Raw genomic sequence first — 18,762 nt, 5'->3', positions numbered from 1 at the left:
TTAATGCACATACTGTAGACTTCTAAATTGCACAGTTGACGCAATTTATGTAATTACACGTAACTACTTCTATTATTCTTTTATCACATTTTGAAGCCTTACTATAGAAACTACACTGTAACCCAAAATATTAAAAGTCTGGCATTATGGTATAAACATTTTACATAACTATTTACCATGTAACAACTTGTTGCCAGATTTTCAGTACATTTGTTTTTCTTGGGAATAGATCTGATTTTACCTTCACAACACTGTTTTCAGTAATTTCATAATAAAACAATATGAGACTCTATGTATCAAGCATCCCTTTTAATAACGCTCACCTTTTTAACAAAAGAAGGAGTATGACTTGTTAATGAAATACATTTCAGAGTGTACTGAATAGATTAGGTGCCTCTATCCCTCACCATTGTACTTGAGAGCATTACAGTACAAGTATCTGCTGCATGGTGCATCAGACTTTCAAGGCCGGACTGTTGCATTGGCATTAAAAGTGTAGCACAAAACAGACACTTAGCTTCCGTTTCCATTTACAGAGACACTTTTTAAAAATGGGTACCCTGGAAAAAATAGATAACATTCAGAAAACTCAAAATGTGTGTCATATTTTTTCATGTGCATTTTGTACACATTTAAGCAGGTTTTAGACTGCAGAACAAATGTAGTTAAGTGTCAGTACAGTCAACACAGAGTCTTTAAAACACGCATATCCTCAACTTTCATTTTTAGGAAAGGATAAAAACCCTTCTGTCAAAGAGCACTAACAAAGATGTAGTATTCAAAGTGATTCAACCGAGAAGCGATTAAAAATGAATCAAAACAAATAAATGTAACTGTTGTGTCTATTCAGATGGCTTAGCTCTGGCAACTCTACTGACAGTAAGGAATGCCACTGTAGAGAAACTGATAGTCAGAAAAAAGGATCCAGATAGATTGGTTCGTGGAGTATAAGTGGCCATGCATTGGCCAGTCCCTGCTTTTCGTAGATGGGGCTAGGTCAGGGCTGTGGGTTTAGAGAGCACTCATCAGATAAGGTGTGAAGGGAAAGATGAGAACCAGAGTTTAATGGGGTTTAATCTGCTGAGGGTGGAATAGAACCGGCATTCAGAAGACAGACTGCCACTACTTTTCCAGCTACTTGTCTCCTTCTCCCTGAAACAGGAAAGAGAAAAACAAAATTAGATGTCATGTATAGGATGATCAGACTTGTATTGGAATGTGTGAAATGTGTGGGAGTAATGATCCTAGTCTACATATTAGCCTAGGCACAATTTGGCTAATTGTAGAATGACTTTAATAAAAAATAAAAAAAAATAAAAATGATTTTTTCAATAACACGAAAATGCATTTATATGGAAACACTGATTATTATGATATATTATTACTTTATTTCACCTGGTTTCATCAATCACATACAGTAGCTTGCTTAAGAGTTGCAGTCACCTTATTACCTGCAGTTGGATTAATATACATCCACCAAACATTATAACTGAATTTTTAGTCTATAATATATGGCCAAAATGATGTGGACACCTGATAATCACAACCATATGTTGTTCTTTTACAACCAGTTGACACAGAGGTGAAAGCACACAACTGTATAAAATGCCTTTGCATGCTGTACCATTACAATTTCCCCTCATCAGAAGTAAGGTGCCCCAAAATATTCCAGCCTGACAATGACCATGGCTGTATAAGACCTTCAGTGGGTTTGAGGTCACTGTTCTGTGCAGCAAACTTAAGTCCACTGAAGGACTTCTCGTCTAGAGTTTGTGTCTGACCTCACTAATGCTTTTGTGGCTGAATGAGCAAACCCTCATAGTCACGCTCCAAATTATAAAATTATGATTACAGCAAAGGGGGACTAAACGTATGGGACTTTATGAGACCCAGAGCTGGTTAATTATTTGTTAACCCCTGGAATAAAGGCCTCACCCTCTCTTGTCCCTTGGTAAGTTGTCGGTTGACGGTCTGTAGTAATTCCTGTAGTTCCTGCACTGTCTGCTTCAACCCGGAAGCCAACTTCTCCTTGTGCTCTATCTCTTCCTGAGGAAGAAATGACAACAATCTACTAAATATTTTCAGAAACAATTTTGATATAAAATTTTTATTTATATATTCTCACTTTAATGCTTCACTCTCATGTGTAGGTATGTTTACACATCCTTTTTTTTTTTTTGCACAATGGTCCATTCAGTCTCAGATCAGTGCTATTTTATGGATCTGTCCTGTAGTTTATTGTATTGCCTGCCTGCACTGTTCTTTGTCTTGTACTGTTTGCAATAGGTTGTACACAACGTGGTTAAACACGCATAAATACCACTGTTCTTATTCATGTCACAAACAATGTCCAAATGAAACACAGGTTATGAAGTTTATCGTATAAAAGTAAACAGTAAAACAGTATATTTGGGCAGAAGTCTCCTCACCGCATCAGTGGTTAGGCTACTGTTCTGGATTAGGTTGCTTAGCCCTGCTTCCTTTAAAATCTCCTCCTGTATCAGCTCCAGAGACTGTTGTGCCTGTCAGGACATGAATAATTAGTCAGTATATCATGAGGCCAACATATATGACAGAGCAAATCTCACTGAACTCTATATTTTACCTTGTACAGATCTCCAGCCACTTTCAGTCGCTCGTTCTCCTCCATCTTCAGCTTCCCCAAAGTCTCCGTCAGCTGTGTCTTCAGCTAGAACAGAAAATATTCCAAATCAACCATATATTATCTTTTAAACACTTCACTTGTTGATGACAGATTTTTTTTTTGTAATAAATAAAGAATCTGAAGAATTATACACGAGAAGAAATTTAAGAAATCATTTAAAAGTAAGAAAAAAGTTCCAAGCTAGTCACAATAATCAACCTTTGTTTATCAATGGCTGCATTATGTTAAGCTTGAAATTAGAAATAATGTAAAACAAGTATTGGCCTGTGAAGCTGTGCAACACTTTCCATAAATGAATAATAAATTATAAATGTTAACACACTAATGAAGGGTACAATAGCACGTTTAATAAGGATAAAGGATTCACAAAAAAGAATACTTCAGAGGCCAAAGAAATGACAGCAAAGGACAAGCACAAACAACTGACACAAGGCTTAAAGATGTTAATACAACTAGACATAAGACAAATATGTTAATGCTGTGAGTGAGTCAGAAAGAAAAGCAGGACAAGACTTGTGTGTATCTTAAAATGTATTCTTAAGAAAGCAAGCTGTGTAGGTTGTGTTCCCATAGAACAAGAAAGTATTGTAGTAGTTGGTTAGCTCCCCTAACCCTGTGCTAGCTCAGGTAGAGAAGAGCAGAAAGACATTACTGCCTGGAGACAAGAGCTTACCAAATTCAGCTCCTCATTCTGCCTGACAGCCTCTGTATAGGAGCCATCAAGCTTACTTTGTAACTCGGTCAAGAGATCTTTAAGCTGAAATGAAGTTTGACAAGTAACTGGAATGAGTGTGTAAGGGGTTGGGGAGTATTTTTAAGCAGACTTCAAGCAAGGTCGGCTAACTGAATCTTTTTAGAATCTGATGCGCTTAAGTAAAGAGATCTAAATGGCATCTGAGCTGTATATAATGGTCTGCAAGATTCACCAATAATTCTACACACTGTGCAGCACTTTAACTGAAGCAGACACATCATTTAGCTCTATTACAGAGGCAGGATAGCTCTAGTTTTAGCTCAGGAAGTACAACACGATACATCTTTAAAGGTCTTGCTTCGTATGACTATTCTGATATTCATGTAAAGCAGAATAGAGATCTTTAAAGTCTTTTTTTCCTTTTGTGGTTCTTTAGAAAAACACGAGAACCACATTATTAGCATAAAAAAAAAGTTAGGTAAGAGGAATGTGTGCAATTCTTAGCATGGGCAAATTTCTACATTCTGCAGATGATGTCATGTGATTATACTTTCATGAACAGTATAAATAAACTAAGATGCTAGTAATATTGATTGACATTGCACTCACTATTAAGACCTAGTCAAAACAAATGTTGACATTTAAGAAGAAATATTGTGTAATGAACACACAAAGCTACATTACAGCAATATTTGGATTGTGTAAGCAATATGAACACACAACTGAAGACTCCAACTCTGTGAAACAGGTGCATTTAGAATAAATGATAAATGTTATACACAAATGACTGGAGACAGGCAACACAAAATAGATCATGCGTAGAAGTCAGGATTTTACTCTGCGTACCTCTCTGACCTCTGACACATATGTGGCACTCTCACGCTCCGCTCTCTCCAGTTCAGATTCCAGGTGCTGCTTTTCTCTTCTCAGCTACAAGGCAATTAATAAAAAAAAGTAAAGATTTAAATACACCGTTTCTTTCATATACATAGTCTATGCTTATATTCATATACATAGTCTATGCTTATATTCATATACATAGTCTATGCTTATATTCATATATATAGTAAGCTATGAAAATATAAAAACACAGGAAGTGATGAAAGGTGAAACATTTGTTGAGTAGCCTGGGCTCCACTATACACTGATGGCACAATATCAAAATTAAAGTTTAGGAAGGAAACTCTTCAGATGAAATTTTGGCAATACATCTGTAACTTCCCCTAACACTCCCTTTACATTCCCTTTTCAAACTCACACTCTCCAGTTCTCCATCTGAACCCAGTCTGTCCACTTCCTGTTCCAACACGGTCACCTTCAAAGTCATCTAGGGATTAAAACAAGATGAAAGTTCATTTATTGATTAAAACATTTATACATTGTCATTGAGAGTTATAGTTCTCATATTAAAACCTAAAAACACATCAAATAAACATTCTGTAATCAGTTTGCGTGACAAAATTTTTTCTAAAGGACTATTCAGTTGGTGTAAAATGTCCAGATACATGTGTGTGTGTGTAATGTTGCCAGGGGAAGTCTGATTTGTACAGAGATTTTATAGCATATGAATTTATTTAAATATAATTCCTACAGATGTGGGAATGTCTTCAGGACGGTTTTCACATACACAAAAATGTGTATAAATGTACAATTGTACCGCTGCAATGCAAACTAATTGTTTTGACATTAATTACAATCAATTGTGTCTTGTGTGGTTTTAGAAGTTGCACTTAAATCATTAATACAACATGACAACATCATATTCTTATTGTACACCATTTACTGTTCTACTGCTGATGGAATCTATATATGATAAAATCCATGACCTGTGTTTCATTTTGGTGTTGTGTGACATGAATAAGAACAGTGGTATTTGTGTGTGTGTTTGTGTGTAACCACATTGTATACAACCTAGTGCATGTTACCTTTACCTGTGCAAGAATCTTAATAAAACCTTTTACAACCTTGTTGTCTATGAATTACTGAGAGCGCTTCCTGGAGTGTACTGAAGTAACAGGGCAGAACCACTTTTACTACTATACAGGGTGGAATCTTTACAAATGTATAAATTCAGATAAAAATGTATATACTATCTAAGGGAATTTCTTCTAGTCACTTTATGAAGGTAAATTACAACTTGAAAAGAACCGACATGACAGTCCTTTTTTCTGACTGGAATAAAATATAATATACTCTATAAAATATAAAAATAAAATAAAATATATAAAATAAAATATATTCTGATTATATTTACATTACCCCACCTCCCTCTGTGAGTATGGTTTATTAAGTTATCAAGTACATGAGGTTGTGCTTATATGACCATGCATATGCAGGAAGCCTTAGTGGTAAAAAAACAAAATTTGGGGGTGATCAAAACACCTATTGGTAGTCACATCTAAAGATTTATTGCTGAGAGTAACGACTGGCTCATTAGTTGAATTAGATTGCCTAGTGTAGTTTTAGTTGATATCTATTCTAGGGGGTTTTAGCCAGAGACAGATTTCAGAGGCAAGTTTGGCATTTTCCAACAAACTCTGAGCCAAATAGCGAGTAGTCTTTCATCTATTCATTACAGGAAGACAGGGATATTCATGATAATATACAATATACAAAGACAGGGATATTCATATCACATCACAGGATTTTAACCATTTGTAAAAGTGCCAAATATATAATGCATGTAGTCCATACATTTTTTAAGGGAAATTATTTACAGTGCATTTTGTGTTATATTGATAACATATTAGTTGCTTGTCTTGAAGCATACGTGTAAGGCTACGTGCAAGCGAACTAATGTAAAATGTGTGGGATTTATAAACATCCATTGTGTACAACTGTAAATGTGATAAATTCCAATGTCCTGTAGTTTACTGCTGGTTCTTACACACAAATTAAGACACTGTTCTACGCACTTTTTTGATAAATGAGAGAATCCAAGCCTTCAGCATTTAATGTTTTTTATATAATTTCAATAAGTTTAATGCCAGTCATTAAACACATGATTGATTTAGTGTTAAACTCACCTCTCTGAGCTCGGTCTGAGCCAGCTCCAGTTTCTCCCTCCAGTGGCACTCCTCCTGCTCCACACTGCTCTGTAGCCGCTGTAGGATGCCCTCCTAACAACATAGCAATGTCAGAACAAATTTTGAGGCTAGAACACATAATGTATAGAAAAGACAAGCTCAGATGTTTAGATGACTGAATCAATAAAGTAAAGTAAAAAACGGCCACCGAATAATTTTTTATTCGACCATAAAATGCTGGTGTATATTATGAATCTCTCACCGTATCTGCTAAAACCTTCTTGTACGTCTCACAATCCTTCTGTAAAACTTTCTGGGTCTCTTCAGCCTCCTTTAACTTTTCTGTCAAATCCTATTAAAAATATATCAAATCAAATCAAATTTTATTTGTCACATACACGGTACGATATGCAGTGAAATGCTTTATGCAACTATCCGGTATAAGAATAAAAAAGATATATAAAAAGTATAAAAAAAGCAAGAAATAAAATAAGAATAAAATAATAACAAGTATAAACTGTATAAGAAAACTATATAAAATATAGATGAAGAAATAATGTATGAACAGAAATGGAATGAAGACAAAAATTTTAAATGTACATATTGAAAGATTTTGTGTGTAATACTTTCATGTATATTCAAGGTCTGATGTTACATTGTCCCAAATGTAATTACTATAAAAGGTGTTGACCAAATGGTCCATCATGCCTTTTGTTGTATCTCCAGTAGGAGGTCCTAACAGGTCTTAACCCCAACCCTACCTTTTGTTGAGACCAAGTATAAAGTCTTATAAAGAAACATTCTAATACATTGGTGATCCATCCAAAGACTGCTCTGACAAATTCAGCAAACTCTAACAATGTGTATTACCTGCACACAAGTATTGTCTGCACCTGGTGCAGAACCAGCTTGACCGGCTGCAGCCATTTCTCTAGCTGAGGCCTCCGTCATGGAGCTTTCAAAGTTCTGCAGCCACACTTTATGGCTCTGGAGAATCAAAATAAGAGCCATAAGATTAATGATTTTATTTTTTAGACTTTAAACAATGTGCGACTGTTTGTATTATGCACCTGTTCAGTGGGCAGAGGCACATGTGGGAGAAGTCTATGCAGAACTGCTCGACATTCTGCCTCAGCAGCCTCCAGAAATGACTGACTCTCCTGCAGAGAAAAACAGAAGAACACGGACAAAAGTGAGAAAACAATAAAGTTACTTTTCCCACACACGTGCTCACTGTCCCGAAACAACTGTAAAAATAAATGCTTTGTTGTAAATACCGACACACCAAACCTCATATCTCCAATCTTAGTTGTGTTTTGGTAAAATCTAGACACCCGAGACGTGACCCAAAAATGACTATCACAGGACTTCAAAGTGATTGTAAACACTCACCATCTAAGAAGTACATGAACTGTCCTGCCTAAATACATACCAACAGTGTAAAATGAAACCCCCATTTCACGGAGTGGTTGTACAGGCTGCTATAAAACAGTTGGCACAGCAAAACAGACACACAGATTATACTTCACTGTTTGATTAAATATGAGATAAATTTACCAGTCCCAAGTGTTATGGTTTACTTGGCAGTGGAAGCAATAACTGAATACCTTGGTTAAGCTTTACCAGCTTTTCCCGGATACTGATACAGGACCGTTGCCCTTTAGTAGTACTGTAATAACTGCCTGCCAAATTTTCTTTCACTTCATGTGTCATTGTTCTGGCTGCTATAACAATTTTATTAATTCCATTCATTTTCATTAATTTACAGATGCAGTGCAACTGAACATTTTTGACTCTTTTTTTGGCTGTTTTTGGGTGCAACGCCATTAAAAAAATGTTGGGTCTTGTTTAATGTTTCAACCTTTCGGCCCACATTCACAATAGCAACCAGCATGATGCACTGACGCATGAGAAATGCTGCTGTCAGTTACAGGAGAGCATTGGTAAGTGAATTAGCAGATGCTCCAGAGGCACCGATGCTATTTCTGTGCTGCTTTCTTCCCATCTCTAGCTTTCTTTTGATTGGCTCTATACGATTAAATTAGAGGTTGGACATGAAATCAAGGTTGTAGGTTTCCCAATTGTGTGCTTTATTCAGTAACTAGAAACTAAGTGTAGTTAGGAACTAATTTGTGAGTGGGGAACTGAAAAAATGGCAGATCACATGCACCATAAGCTTGGTTCAATGTTCTAGCCAACTGGATCAGCACATCATACCAATTTTACATATGACTGAGAAAATCTACAGGTCACAAATATACAATAAAAATGAACAGCATTGTCACTTCTAGTGTGATGGGAAAAGGGCAAATGCACCAATAAAACACTTTAGCACCGAACAAGCTGCATCTGAATATTTAGCAGTATTACTTATATCCATCACTAATTACTACACTAGTAACGTCTAGAGAAACGCATCCAATTTAAACAATTAACCTCACATGATGAATCCTCATTCAGGATACAGATAGTCCCCAGGTGTAGATTTGTAACTGAGCCATAGCACAGCCTGAAGGAAAAGCCATTTACATACCTAGTCCATGCAACAGGTGCTGTGCCTATCAAAATGAGCACATTCTCTCCCAATGCACTAGAGAGAAGGAGCTGGAGATGCAGCAGAATTAAACATGACATGTAAGCAGAGCTCCAGCATTGTGCCTGATTATAGCCTATGCAAATGCCATCCTGCATTTAGCACCTCTGCATTTCCCCATTACGGGAAGTGCACATTATTAGGGGAAGTTATGGATGCACTGTCAGACCTTACTGTGCAAAAAGGCAATGAGAAACATGTATGCGTATGAGCAAAATAGAGACAGGACCAAACATCAACTGAAATATTGACAAATACTAAGAATCTCTTAGTGTTGTAATGTTGATCATGTCAGATAAATGAAGATGATCAGAATTATTAAGGCTTCATAGTTTCCAAATAAAATGGCAGTAATGGTCTGTGCTGGATTCATCAACATGAAAGCAGGACAGAGGCATGGTGGGCAGAGAGATAAAGAAATGTCAGGATTGTTATATGAAATATGTACATGAAGTGGACTAACATGATAACAAAATGACTCCTAAACTAAATGACCACCTAAACCAGATTTGAGCTGCAGACTCATTTAAAAATCTCACTTAATATAAAATGTAGTAACACATTGTTTGTTTTTATTCTTTGAGCTACAAGGATGCTTGGATATGAGGGGAATAACCTGAATTGCATCGGAAAGCATCACGGCTTAATATGATGCTTCAAATTCCAGAAGAGTTTTTTCTTTTTACATAGTGTTAGTTACATGCATTGCAGCCGTGTAGCTGTTATTACAAATAAAAATGAGTATGCAGCTTTACATGCCAAAATGAATGAAAATGCAAACAATCTGACTGCTCAATTAATAGCAGTAGTCGAGGTGCTCTGATTTGGCTATAAAATGAAGCAGACTGGTATTGCGATGCGAACCTTGACGGTCTTGCTGAGTTTTCCCTGAAGCATGGTCTCGGTGGCGGACAGCGCCTCCATAGCGCACCAGTTTTTCTCCCGAAGCTCCTGGTCAGTTTTAAAGAAACACGTCTTTAAGTTCAGCCTATAAACTTGCTGAAAAACCCCTTATTTTTTAACACCAATAGCTCATGATAAATGTATCACCAGTTTTATATAACCATGACTCAGGTATGATTATACAACCCTAAGTTACCAGAGGAATTTTGCAGTTGGAATTGAAGAATAGAAGAAAAACTATAAGCATAAACGCTAAACTAATGCTAATTAACATATAATTGATGCTCTGAGTGAAATCCCAAATTTGCAAAGACTCCACAGAACATTTTTCACTCATATGCAGCTGTTTATAATAAAAGCACATGCTGCGAGTTCTCTGAATCAATGCTTAACTTTAAATTACAAATCAAATCTCAGAAAATCTCTGCTATGCTGCCTCATTCAATCAGTCAATCAAAATCAATTTCCCATTGTAGCTAGTGAACTACAGCGAGTGAACAAAGATTTAAATATACGATTGAACGCAAGAGTTTTGCATCCCGGGGTTTTTAAGTGGGAAAAAATGAAAATGTTTTGTGTATTTTACAATCTTTCTACTAAAAGAAATAATGCTAAAATATTTTAGAAATGAAAAGTGACTAACAAAACAATAAAATGAATAGAAAAAAGCTTGAAAAAAGAATAGTCATGATTCTCTTAGATTTCTGACCTGAAGGACACACTGTATGAGATCGAGTACAGTTATAACACAGATCAATAAAAGTAAACATTTGCCAAGAATTTAGTTAACTTGGTTAATAATTGTAGTATTCAGTTTTTTTGTTAATATATATTATTTTAGTTTATATATAGTTACTATTTAGGTTAGAACTGAAATACATAAAAAAAAAACATTAAAAAATGATATAAATTGTAAAATAGCATCATACTAACAAACACGAGACAATAAAGTAGCATCTGTGAAACCTAACAGACCAAAGGCCTTGCACCGATTTAAATCGGTTTTACTTGTCCTAAAAGAATGCATCCCACCCAACTGTATGATTATAAAACTGGACTACAGTGATGATGTAAAATGGTGGCGTGTACTGCCAAATTTAGCCATCCAGCATCTTCAGCCCAAAATGTAGCCGATGGAGGCAAAGCATGCAGCAAAAATTTCGGAGATGTTCAGGTTCATCACACTGAACATGCCCGATGTTTACACACATCAAGCCTGGCAAGTGTCAGGATGTTCAGCTTGTGGAATGGCTCATGGCACCCATGTACATACAGTGCTCCTTTACTTTAACTACCAAATATATAATATATCTATAAAATATATACTATATCTATATCTCATAGATATCCATTCTTATTTCTATCCTCAATCCTTTATATATATATATATATATATATATATATATATATATATATATATATATATATATATATATATATATATATATATAAATAACAAAAAATAAATAAAAAATCCTTCTGCCATTTTTTTAAATGGATGGAATGGTGAAGTTGAAGAAATACTGAAACACAGCTCATCCTCACATTATTCTTCCTCCTGTAAAGCTCCACATTCTCCTTTAGCTCATGCAGCTCAGACTGAACTTCAGACAGCTGCCTGTCCTTTTCTGCAATCCTGAAAAGATGGATGCACCATGTGTAAACACAATTAGCCATGTTATTACGATCAAACATTAACTATCGACTGCATGTGAAGAAAAAGATAAACTCACGCTGTCAGTAACTCCTTACTGGGAACTGCTGATGCCATCTGCTGTATTGGGGTGAGAAAAATAACAAGATCACAAAGCAGTAGTTGAAGTAATTTAAAAGAAATAAAAAATAAATATAAAATATCAAGAAAGCATCCATGAATTATACATCAATTTGAAACTTCCTCATTAGGCATCTGAAGCTATATGTAAATTCTGTGAAGCTGCTTTATGACAAAAATCTAGCAAAATTGCTAAAATCACAATAGGAACAAAACTGAATTGATTGTAAAAGTACATTTCAGTAGTTTTTAACTCCACAATAACTGTAGAAGGAAACTGCACGATCATATCATGATCAGATATTATCAAATATAATTTGATGATATATTATCAATTTATATGACAAACACAAAATATAATGTTCAATGAGCTCACTGAGCTGAATCTCACTTAAATTTTTAACCACTGGTGTCCATTTCCAATGCCCTAAATAATAAAACTGATAAAAGCTGAAGTATACTGATGATCTTCAGCACATAATTTGAAATCCTCTGACGGTTTTGGAGATGTTACCTGTTGTTTCTGTTCAATCTTCTCTTCTGCTTGTCTAGAGTTCTCCTCCTTCTCTTTCTGTAGAACCTGAATCTCCTGCTCCTTTGTAGCTAACCTAGAACACAACACATGAAGTGTGAGCGGTAAGCTGACAATGTAATTATTTAATGCTGTTTCAGTGCAATGTGTCTCGGGTACAACGACGGAAACATACAGAGACTGGAGCTCTAGAAGCTGAGTGCTGGCTGCCATCTTCTCTTCTACTTCTCTGGCCTTCTCTTCTAACTGTTTCTCTAGTCCCTGGATCGCTTGGCGTTTAGTAGTTAACCTACATCACAATATACGTAGCAATGGTGAGGATAGGAACAGTGCAAAGGTCAGTTGTGTTAAACAAGAGTTCAGTGTAATGTAAGTTAGTTCAGTGTTGAAAACATACTGAGACTGAAGCTCCAAAAGCTGGGCTCTCATATCAGTGTTCTCCTGAGTTCCTCTGCTCTGCACTTTGTCCAGTTCTGCTGCCACTTTCTCCAACTGTTTCTGCAGATCCTTTAGATTCACAACAAGTGTTATAATCAAATGAAAATAAATGTCAGTAAATGTGATGAACCGAGTGTGTATATTCGGGTTAGTGATGTCTTATCTAACTTGAGAACATGCTTCATTTAAACCGGTCTCTGAGATACTTAAGGTCATAATCATATGCAGAAATTAATATTTAATGAGAAAATCAAACTTCTGGCAGTTTTAATTATACATTAATTTAACATGCTCATTAGGCATCTAAGGCTGTATGTAAATTCTTTAAATCTGCTTGACAATATCTGTTTGCCAAAAATACATCAGAAATATGGCAGTGTTAAAATTTAAGAAAAAAGTATGGCTTATTGCAGAGGTGATCAAAACTATTTGCTGTGTCCTTTCGATGAGGCTGAAGATAGATTTTTGTTGTGGCCTGGAAAAACCCTTATAATGATCAAAATTACAGGTCTGGCATGTCAAAACACACACACACACACACACACACACACACACACACACACACACACACACACACCTCAATAACTTTCACTCTGATTAATTCCTTTTTCAATGATGACTGTAAACTCTCCTCAACTGCTCTGATCTTCTCATCCTTCTCCTGAATCCTAATGAAGGGATAGGGAAAGGAAACAGAACAAAAGAAAGAAAAACAGAGAAAGCCAGCTGTTAATATAAACACTCTTTATCAAACAACTACAAATTATTCAGGAAGAATTAAGACAGTGAATGTAATGGGAGAGATATATCAGTTTTAACTCAAGAATAAGGACTGAGGTGGTTTGGTGTCTCGTGTCTCTATACTGAAGAAACGTACTGTCTCTGCAGCTCCTCTAACAACGTGTTAGACTGCTTCTGGAAAAGTTGAGGAAAAAAACAAAACAAATTAAAAATTGATACCCAACATCTACACCGTGTTTATCATGAGAACAGCACAGCTCCAGTTAAGTGAAAGAGGACCACACTACCTGCTCTGCTGTCTGCTGCTGTAGGGCTTCGACGTGCCGCTTCAATCTGTCATTCTCTTCCCTTATAGCCTGCAAAAAAAGACACCGGTGTTTTCAAATGAATTTAGGACTCTAAACAAACCAATGAGGACGAAGGACACAACCAATTCATTCAGGATAACTTCAGTCATAATAATCATCTCAAAGAATAAAAACTGCTACACATTTTATTACAATAAAAATATTAATCCCCATCTATGAAGTATATTATGAGATTACAACATCAACTGATTAGTATATTCATTTTCTAAGCAGGACTTTTCTGATGCTTTTGTTTTTAATGTTTATACATCACTATTGTTCTGCTATGAAAGGCATCTCTGTTACTGTGTGTGCTTCATTAGTTTTTAACTGAAACTACCAGTGCCTGTTATTGTTTTTTCTACTGCTCTCTTGTTGCCACCATCATTTCGTCTCCATCATCAGCCTGTAATATGTGATTTATTCCATGGTATTGGTGTCCATGTAAGGAAGAAAGCACTGCTCGCCCTCATGTTTTCTGCCAGTCGTTCACAACTCGACAAACTAACATTGTTCCACCTTCGCTCTGACTGCTCCTTTTACCTGTGCAGGAAATCTACAGGGTTTCTCGAGAGTATCCATGCATAAGGGAAATGAATACTTTTGAAAAATCTTGTTTTATGAAATGTTTTCTTACAAATAGCCTGTAAGAATGACTTTGGCAATGTATACTTTAAGTTTAACCAAGCCCTGGAGCAAATATTAATGATTCACTACTTCACTACTCAGTGTATTTTCACTTTTCAACTCAAGCAATCTTAGAATGTAGAAGCTAAAAAAATAAATAAATAACAGATTGTATTCCACAGAACACATTTAAAAACAATGCTGTGGGAGAAAACAGTAATTAGTAAAAAGTGAACAGTAATTTATTACTTGAGTAATGATTATGGCAGGGACAAAACTACTAGATATCCAGTCACATTACACCGTCCATAAGTTCACACTGGGAACAATCTACAAACTAATGTACAATACAAGCAAATCCATGTTTTTCGATGTATTATCTTCGATAAGGAAGAAAAGAAAACAAACAAACAAAAAAAAGATCGTCTAAAACGATGTTGTGCTGCTACAGTGAGTTCATTTATTAACCTGAAAGTGACAACATGTACATTGTTTATCACGTGGACACTACTTTTTTTCCATGCGATTCTCACCTTAAGTTCCTCTTCCTTATTGGCTACCTGAATAAGCCCAGTCTCCATCACCGCCTCCACAGTCTTAATCTTCTCCTCCTTTTCTTGAAGGCTGTCAGGAAGAGTGAACACCCTGGTTATTTGTTTACTTCTACACAAACTAAACAATATCAGAACGAACCATGATGCTAATCAAACATGATCCCTAAGTTTGCTGATAAGACAGAACAAGAATATTTTGGCTAAACCCATTTTCTCCCAATATAGTGATTTGCTGTAGGGTCAGTTACAGAAGAATCGAATAAAAGCTTCCTCTAGGAAAATATTTATGAACTGTTGTGACATATTGTGAGGTGTGTTTTAACCATAGAACAAGAGCTATTCAAACATGCCTTTATACAAATCACACACACCTCTGCTTTAGCTGATCCATCACCAACAGGGAGGAGACCTGAAGAAAAAAATTAATCGAACGATAAGAGAACACAAAGAAACACAGGTACATATTTGTAGAAGAAATGTCACTGTCAGATCATGACTGACCTGCTCAGAAATCTGTGTGTTAACACGAAGGACCTCTGCCTTCAGGAGAACGTTTTCACTGTGAAACGCCTGTAGATGGAGGAAACGGGTCTCTAAGTACCTCATGATAACAAACTCTTGGTTATGCAGTAGCATGCATACACCTGGAGCCGAAAAATACGCTTGCTAACAAGACCGTTTTTCTAGTGCTGTTCATTTAAGGCCAAAGTGATTTTGTAGGAAATGTTACACTCATAATTAAAAGTTAGTTTTCACGAATTTGGGATGAACCATTTGTTCTGTATTGGTACAGTATTCACAGAGACTTAGCTATGGGTAACCACAGAATCTGCTGCTGCTCTACAAAAGATCACCCAGTGTGTCTGAAACTGTTAATTTACAACCCAAATATCCATGTAAAAGTTTAACTTGATGTGAAAGAATTCTGTAAAAGATTCCTCTTCCACTGGTAAGCTAAGAAAATCTAGATTTGGCTGTGAGCTAGAAGTTACACAGTCCTGGTATATAGTTTGGTGTGGCACACCTGCAGGTTAGTCTCCCTGCTGGCTCCACTGCTTCTTTCTGCATTAAGGGAATCCTCCAGACTCTTTCTCTGGAGCTCCTTCTCAGCCAGCCTAACCACAACACAAATACAAGGAGAATATATTTAGCTCAGAGTGCTTAAAAAAATAAAGGGTCTCTATAATTCTTAAATAACTTTAACTCACAGTTTTTGAAGCTCCTCAAAATGGGATACCGCATTGACCTGGGAAAGAGAGAGGCAAAACAATGAGTTTGCATTGATACACAAATTTGCACTAGTTGATACAGTAATTATACCGTTACCTGAGAGGTAACCTGATGCTGAAGACTCTCAATTTGAACCTTTAGGGATTTGTTCTCAGATATAAGGTCCTGCGAAAAGCCAAAAAAATGCTAAAAATCAGCCACCACATTTTTCATGTCATTAATTACTGAACAAAGAGCGTCTACGGTACCTGCACTTGGGCCTGTAGCGAGTTGTCTGGCTGCAAGTTGTGCTGTGAGACCTCCAGGAGCTGCATGACCTTTTGCTCCACCTGCTCCTTGGAGACCATTGTGTCAGTCAGACTGCTGTGGAGGGTCTGGATCTCCTTGTTTTTATTGTTCATCTCGGTCTCTACCGCCAGCAGCTGACTCTGCAGCTCTGAGAGGCAATGATACAGATAAGAATGTGTATGTGTAACTATGTGCAAAGCTTAACAGCGGACACCATCTACCTTGTTTAGCAGCCTGCAGTTTTTCTCTCTCTGTGTTCACACTGTGCAAATAGCTCTGCAGTTCTTCCCAACGCCGCTTAGCATCCTGTAACTGGGCCTGATGGACAACACACATGCAAAGTTTTCAACGCATGACAATTTGCAGTGAGAGCTAAAAACGCAGAATGTGTATACTATAACTAGTACCTCGAGCTGTGACACGTTCTGCTTGTAGTTGACCTCCAGGCTCTTTCTCTGGAGTTCCTCCTGCTGTAGCTTGTTCTTGATCTCAGCCAGATCCTTCATCAGACTTGAACATTCAGAACGCAGATTGTTCAGCTCAGTGTTTTGCCTGAAAATAATACATGCAAGCAAAAAATATGAAAAAGGTAGCAGAAAGCTGAGGTACAGTACTGTCAAACATATTAAACATCACTCCTTGTCTGCAATTAAAAAAATCTGGTTTCTAGGACTTACTTGTTGTCTATCTGGGTAGAGGCTGAGCTAACAGCATCACGAAAGATGGTATTCTCTTTCTGAAGCCTGTTGATCTGCCCCTCCATCTGCTCTCTCAGCGTCTGGAACTAAGGACAGATGCCAAGTGTTACAGGTAAATATTTACCCAATATGGTACACATTCATCGTATGTCAAATTTATTTTAATAAGGGACATTATCGCATCATCTTGCATTATTTCTTTTTTTAAGTTCTTAAATTCAAACTAGACTAGACTGATTTTCTGAGTATGACATTTAAAGTGTACGTTACAACCTACTACACTGTGCATCCACACACCACAGCAGATAAAGGCTTACTGTTGCAAAATTATTTGAATATCACAGAAAAATAACTCACACAGTAACTTTGACTAAAATAACTTATGCACATGGTTTTAAACTGTTACAGTTTGATGTCGGTATTACAAACAACACAGGCATATAAAGCAAATACCCAGTTTATCAGTGCTCCATTAGTAGGGATAAACTCAATATATCCATAACCAGTGTCTCTAGTGCACTAGACACCCTGGTGTATTTATTATTCTCGTCAATTCAGCTGATGAGTAAATATTTAAAAAAAAGAGCCACTTGGACCTGTTTCCCACAGAAAAAAAAAACACAGGGAGCCACAAAACCCTTTTGACATCTAAAATGAAGATAACACTGCAAGTGTAGAAAAAACTGTAGTGTGTCGCATTTATGAAATCAATGCTACAAACTGCTACCGAGTAAACGAAATTTTATTTCTGCAGGCAAACAAAAATATTTTGAACAGTTTGAACTAACCTTAAGAAAAAAGACGCTGGGTTGAAGGTTACTTTCAAATAAAATGTTCAATGTCTAATTGAGTCCTCTTCGTATTCATGGCCAGGGCTCTCAAGTTTTGAAGACAGGCAAGCGTGACATCTCCAAACCCCAAACCCCAATTTTTTTCATTGGTTGTTGCGTTAAATCTGTCCCAGATAGTGCTATTTTCTGATTGGCTATTGTGTAGCCTCTTTTTTTGATTGGCTGATAAGTGTCAGGCTCACTAAGAACTGAGACGTGCTTGATTCCTGCACGGTTCCATAGAGACAGCGGTGTGGACTGATACATTTTGTGCTCTGCAGCTTATTAACTATATGATAATTAGTCAAAAGGAAATACGATGTGTGGCGGGAGAGCGGGAGAAAAGACCAAACTCTCAACGTGTGACACTTGACAGCCCTGCATGACATCAAAATTTTAACTTGCCGGCTGCAGCAAACCAAAAATGTGTCTGCTTCTGTGTGTCAGATTTCGCAAGTCGGCAGTTATGACGCATAATTTGAGCGACAAAAAAAAATTAAACACGGTTTATTTTAATGTTACAAGAGCATCATAATCTTAGAATTTAGAATTAAATTTTTTTAAACTAACAAAATAAAAAATTTAAATTAAATATTTATTTTCCAAATCTAGAGCCGCAGCAGAGGGATGAAAGAGCCACTTGCGGCTCCGGAGCCGCGGGTTCCCGACCCCTGGGTTAGACAGACATTCAGATCATGTTTATACCTTCCACTAAACAAGATTCACTTCAGGCATGGGGATGTAGGTTGTTGTTTACAAGACAGCAGACCATGGCACTGGTAAACCCCCAACCCCCAACCCCAACAACAGCACATTTGTCTA

The 18,762-nt window shown here is 36.6% G+C and overlaps 1 protein-coding gene across 6 annotated transcripts in view; it reads right to left on the bottom strand.

Moving 5' to 3' along the window:
* Window positions 1-294: 294 nt before the first annotated feature.
* Window positions 295-18,762, bottom strand: part of ktn1 (kinectin 1) — a 28,157-nt gene continuing 9,689 nt past the window's right edge. Inside the window, exons 8-37 of one of the 6 annotated variants that reach the window (XM_047821315.1) lie at window positions 17,090-17,196; window positions 16,820-16,964; window positions 16,634-16,730; window positions 16,373-16,560; window positions 16,221-16,289; window positions 16,103-16,140; window positions 15,919-16,009; window positions 15,396-15,464; window positions 15,266-15,303; window positions 14,874-14,964; window positions 13,654-13,722; window positions 13,503-13,540; window positions 13,203-13,293; window positions 12,585-12,694; window positions 12,363-12,476; window positions 12,170-12,263; window positions 11,615-11,652; window positions 11,427-11,517; window positions 9,843-9,929; window positions 7,456-7,545; window positions 7,256-7,372; window positions 6,648-6,737; window positions 6,386-6,478; window positions 4,618-4,686; window positions 4,206-4,289; window positions 3,339-3,422; window positions 2,606-2,689; window positions 2,430-2,522; window positions 1,936-2,046; window positions 295-1,152 (exon numbers count right to left, since the gene is read on the bottom strand). In XM_047821315.1, coding sequence (XP_047677271.1) covers window positions 1,135-1,152; window positions 1,936-2,046; window positions 2,430-2,522; window positions 2,606-2,689; window positions 3,339-3,422; window positions 4,206-4,289; window positions 4,618-4,686; window positions 6,386-6,478; window positions 6,648-6,737; window positions 7,256-7,372; window positions 7,456-7,545; window positions 9,843-9,929; window positions 11,427-11,517; window positions 11,615-11,652; window positions 12,170-12,263; window positions 12,363-12,476; window positions 12,585-12,694; window positions 13,203-13,293; window positions 13,503-13,540; window positions 13,654-13,722; window positions 14,874-14,964; window positions 15,266-15,303; window positions 15,396-15,464; window positions 15,919-16,009; window positions 16,103-16,140; window positions 16,221-16,289; window positions 16,373-16,560; window positions 16,634-16,730; window positions 16,820-16,964; window positions 17,090-17,196 — 2,598 coding nt within the window. In that variant the 3' untranslated portion in view covers window positions 295-1,134. Of the gene's footprint in view, window positions 1,153-1,935; window positions 2,274-2,429; window positions 2,523-2,605; window positions 2,690-3,338; window positions 3,423-4,205; window positions 4,290-4,617; window positions 4,687-6,385; window positions 6,479-6,647; window positions 6,738-7,255; window positions 7,373-7,455; window positions 7,546-9,842; window positions 9,930-11,426; window positions 11,518-11,614; window positions 11,656-12,169; window positions 12,264-12,362; window positions 12,477-12,584; window positions 12,695-13,202; window positions 13,294-13,502; window positions 13,541-13,653; window positions 13,723-14,873; window positions 14,965-15,265; window positions 15,304-15,395; window positions 15,465-15,918; window positions 16,010-16,102; window positions 16,141-16,220; window positions 16,290-16,372; window positions 16,561-16,633; window positions 16,731-16,819; window positions 16,965-17,089; window positions 17,197-18,762 lie in introns of those variants that run through there. The other 5 variants (XM_047821316.1, XM_047821314.1, XM_047821319.1 and 2 more) reach the window with 5 other exon arrangements.

Source organism: Tachysurus fulvidraco, chromosome 12 (genome assembly GCF_022655615.1).
Source record: "Tachysurus fulvidraco isolate hzauxx_2018 chromosome 12, HZAU_PFXX_2.0, whole genome shotgun sequence".
Classification (NCBI taxonomy): Eukaryota; Metazoa; Chordata; class Actinopteri; order Siluriformes; family Bagridae; genus Tachysurus; species Tachysurus fulvidraco.
This window is presented reverse-complemented; position numbering and strand designations above follow the sequence as displayed.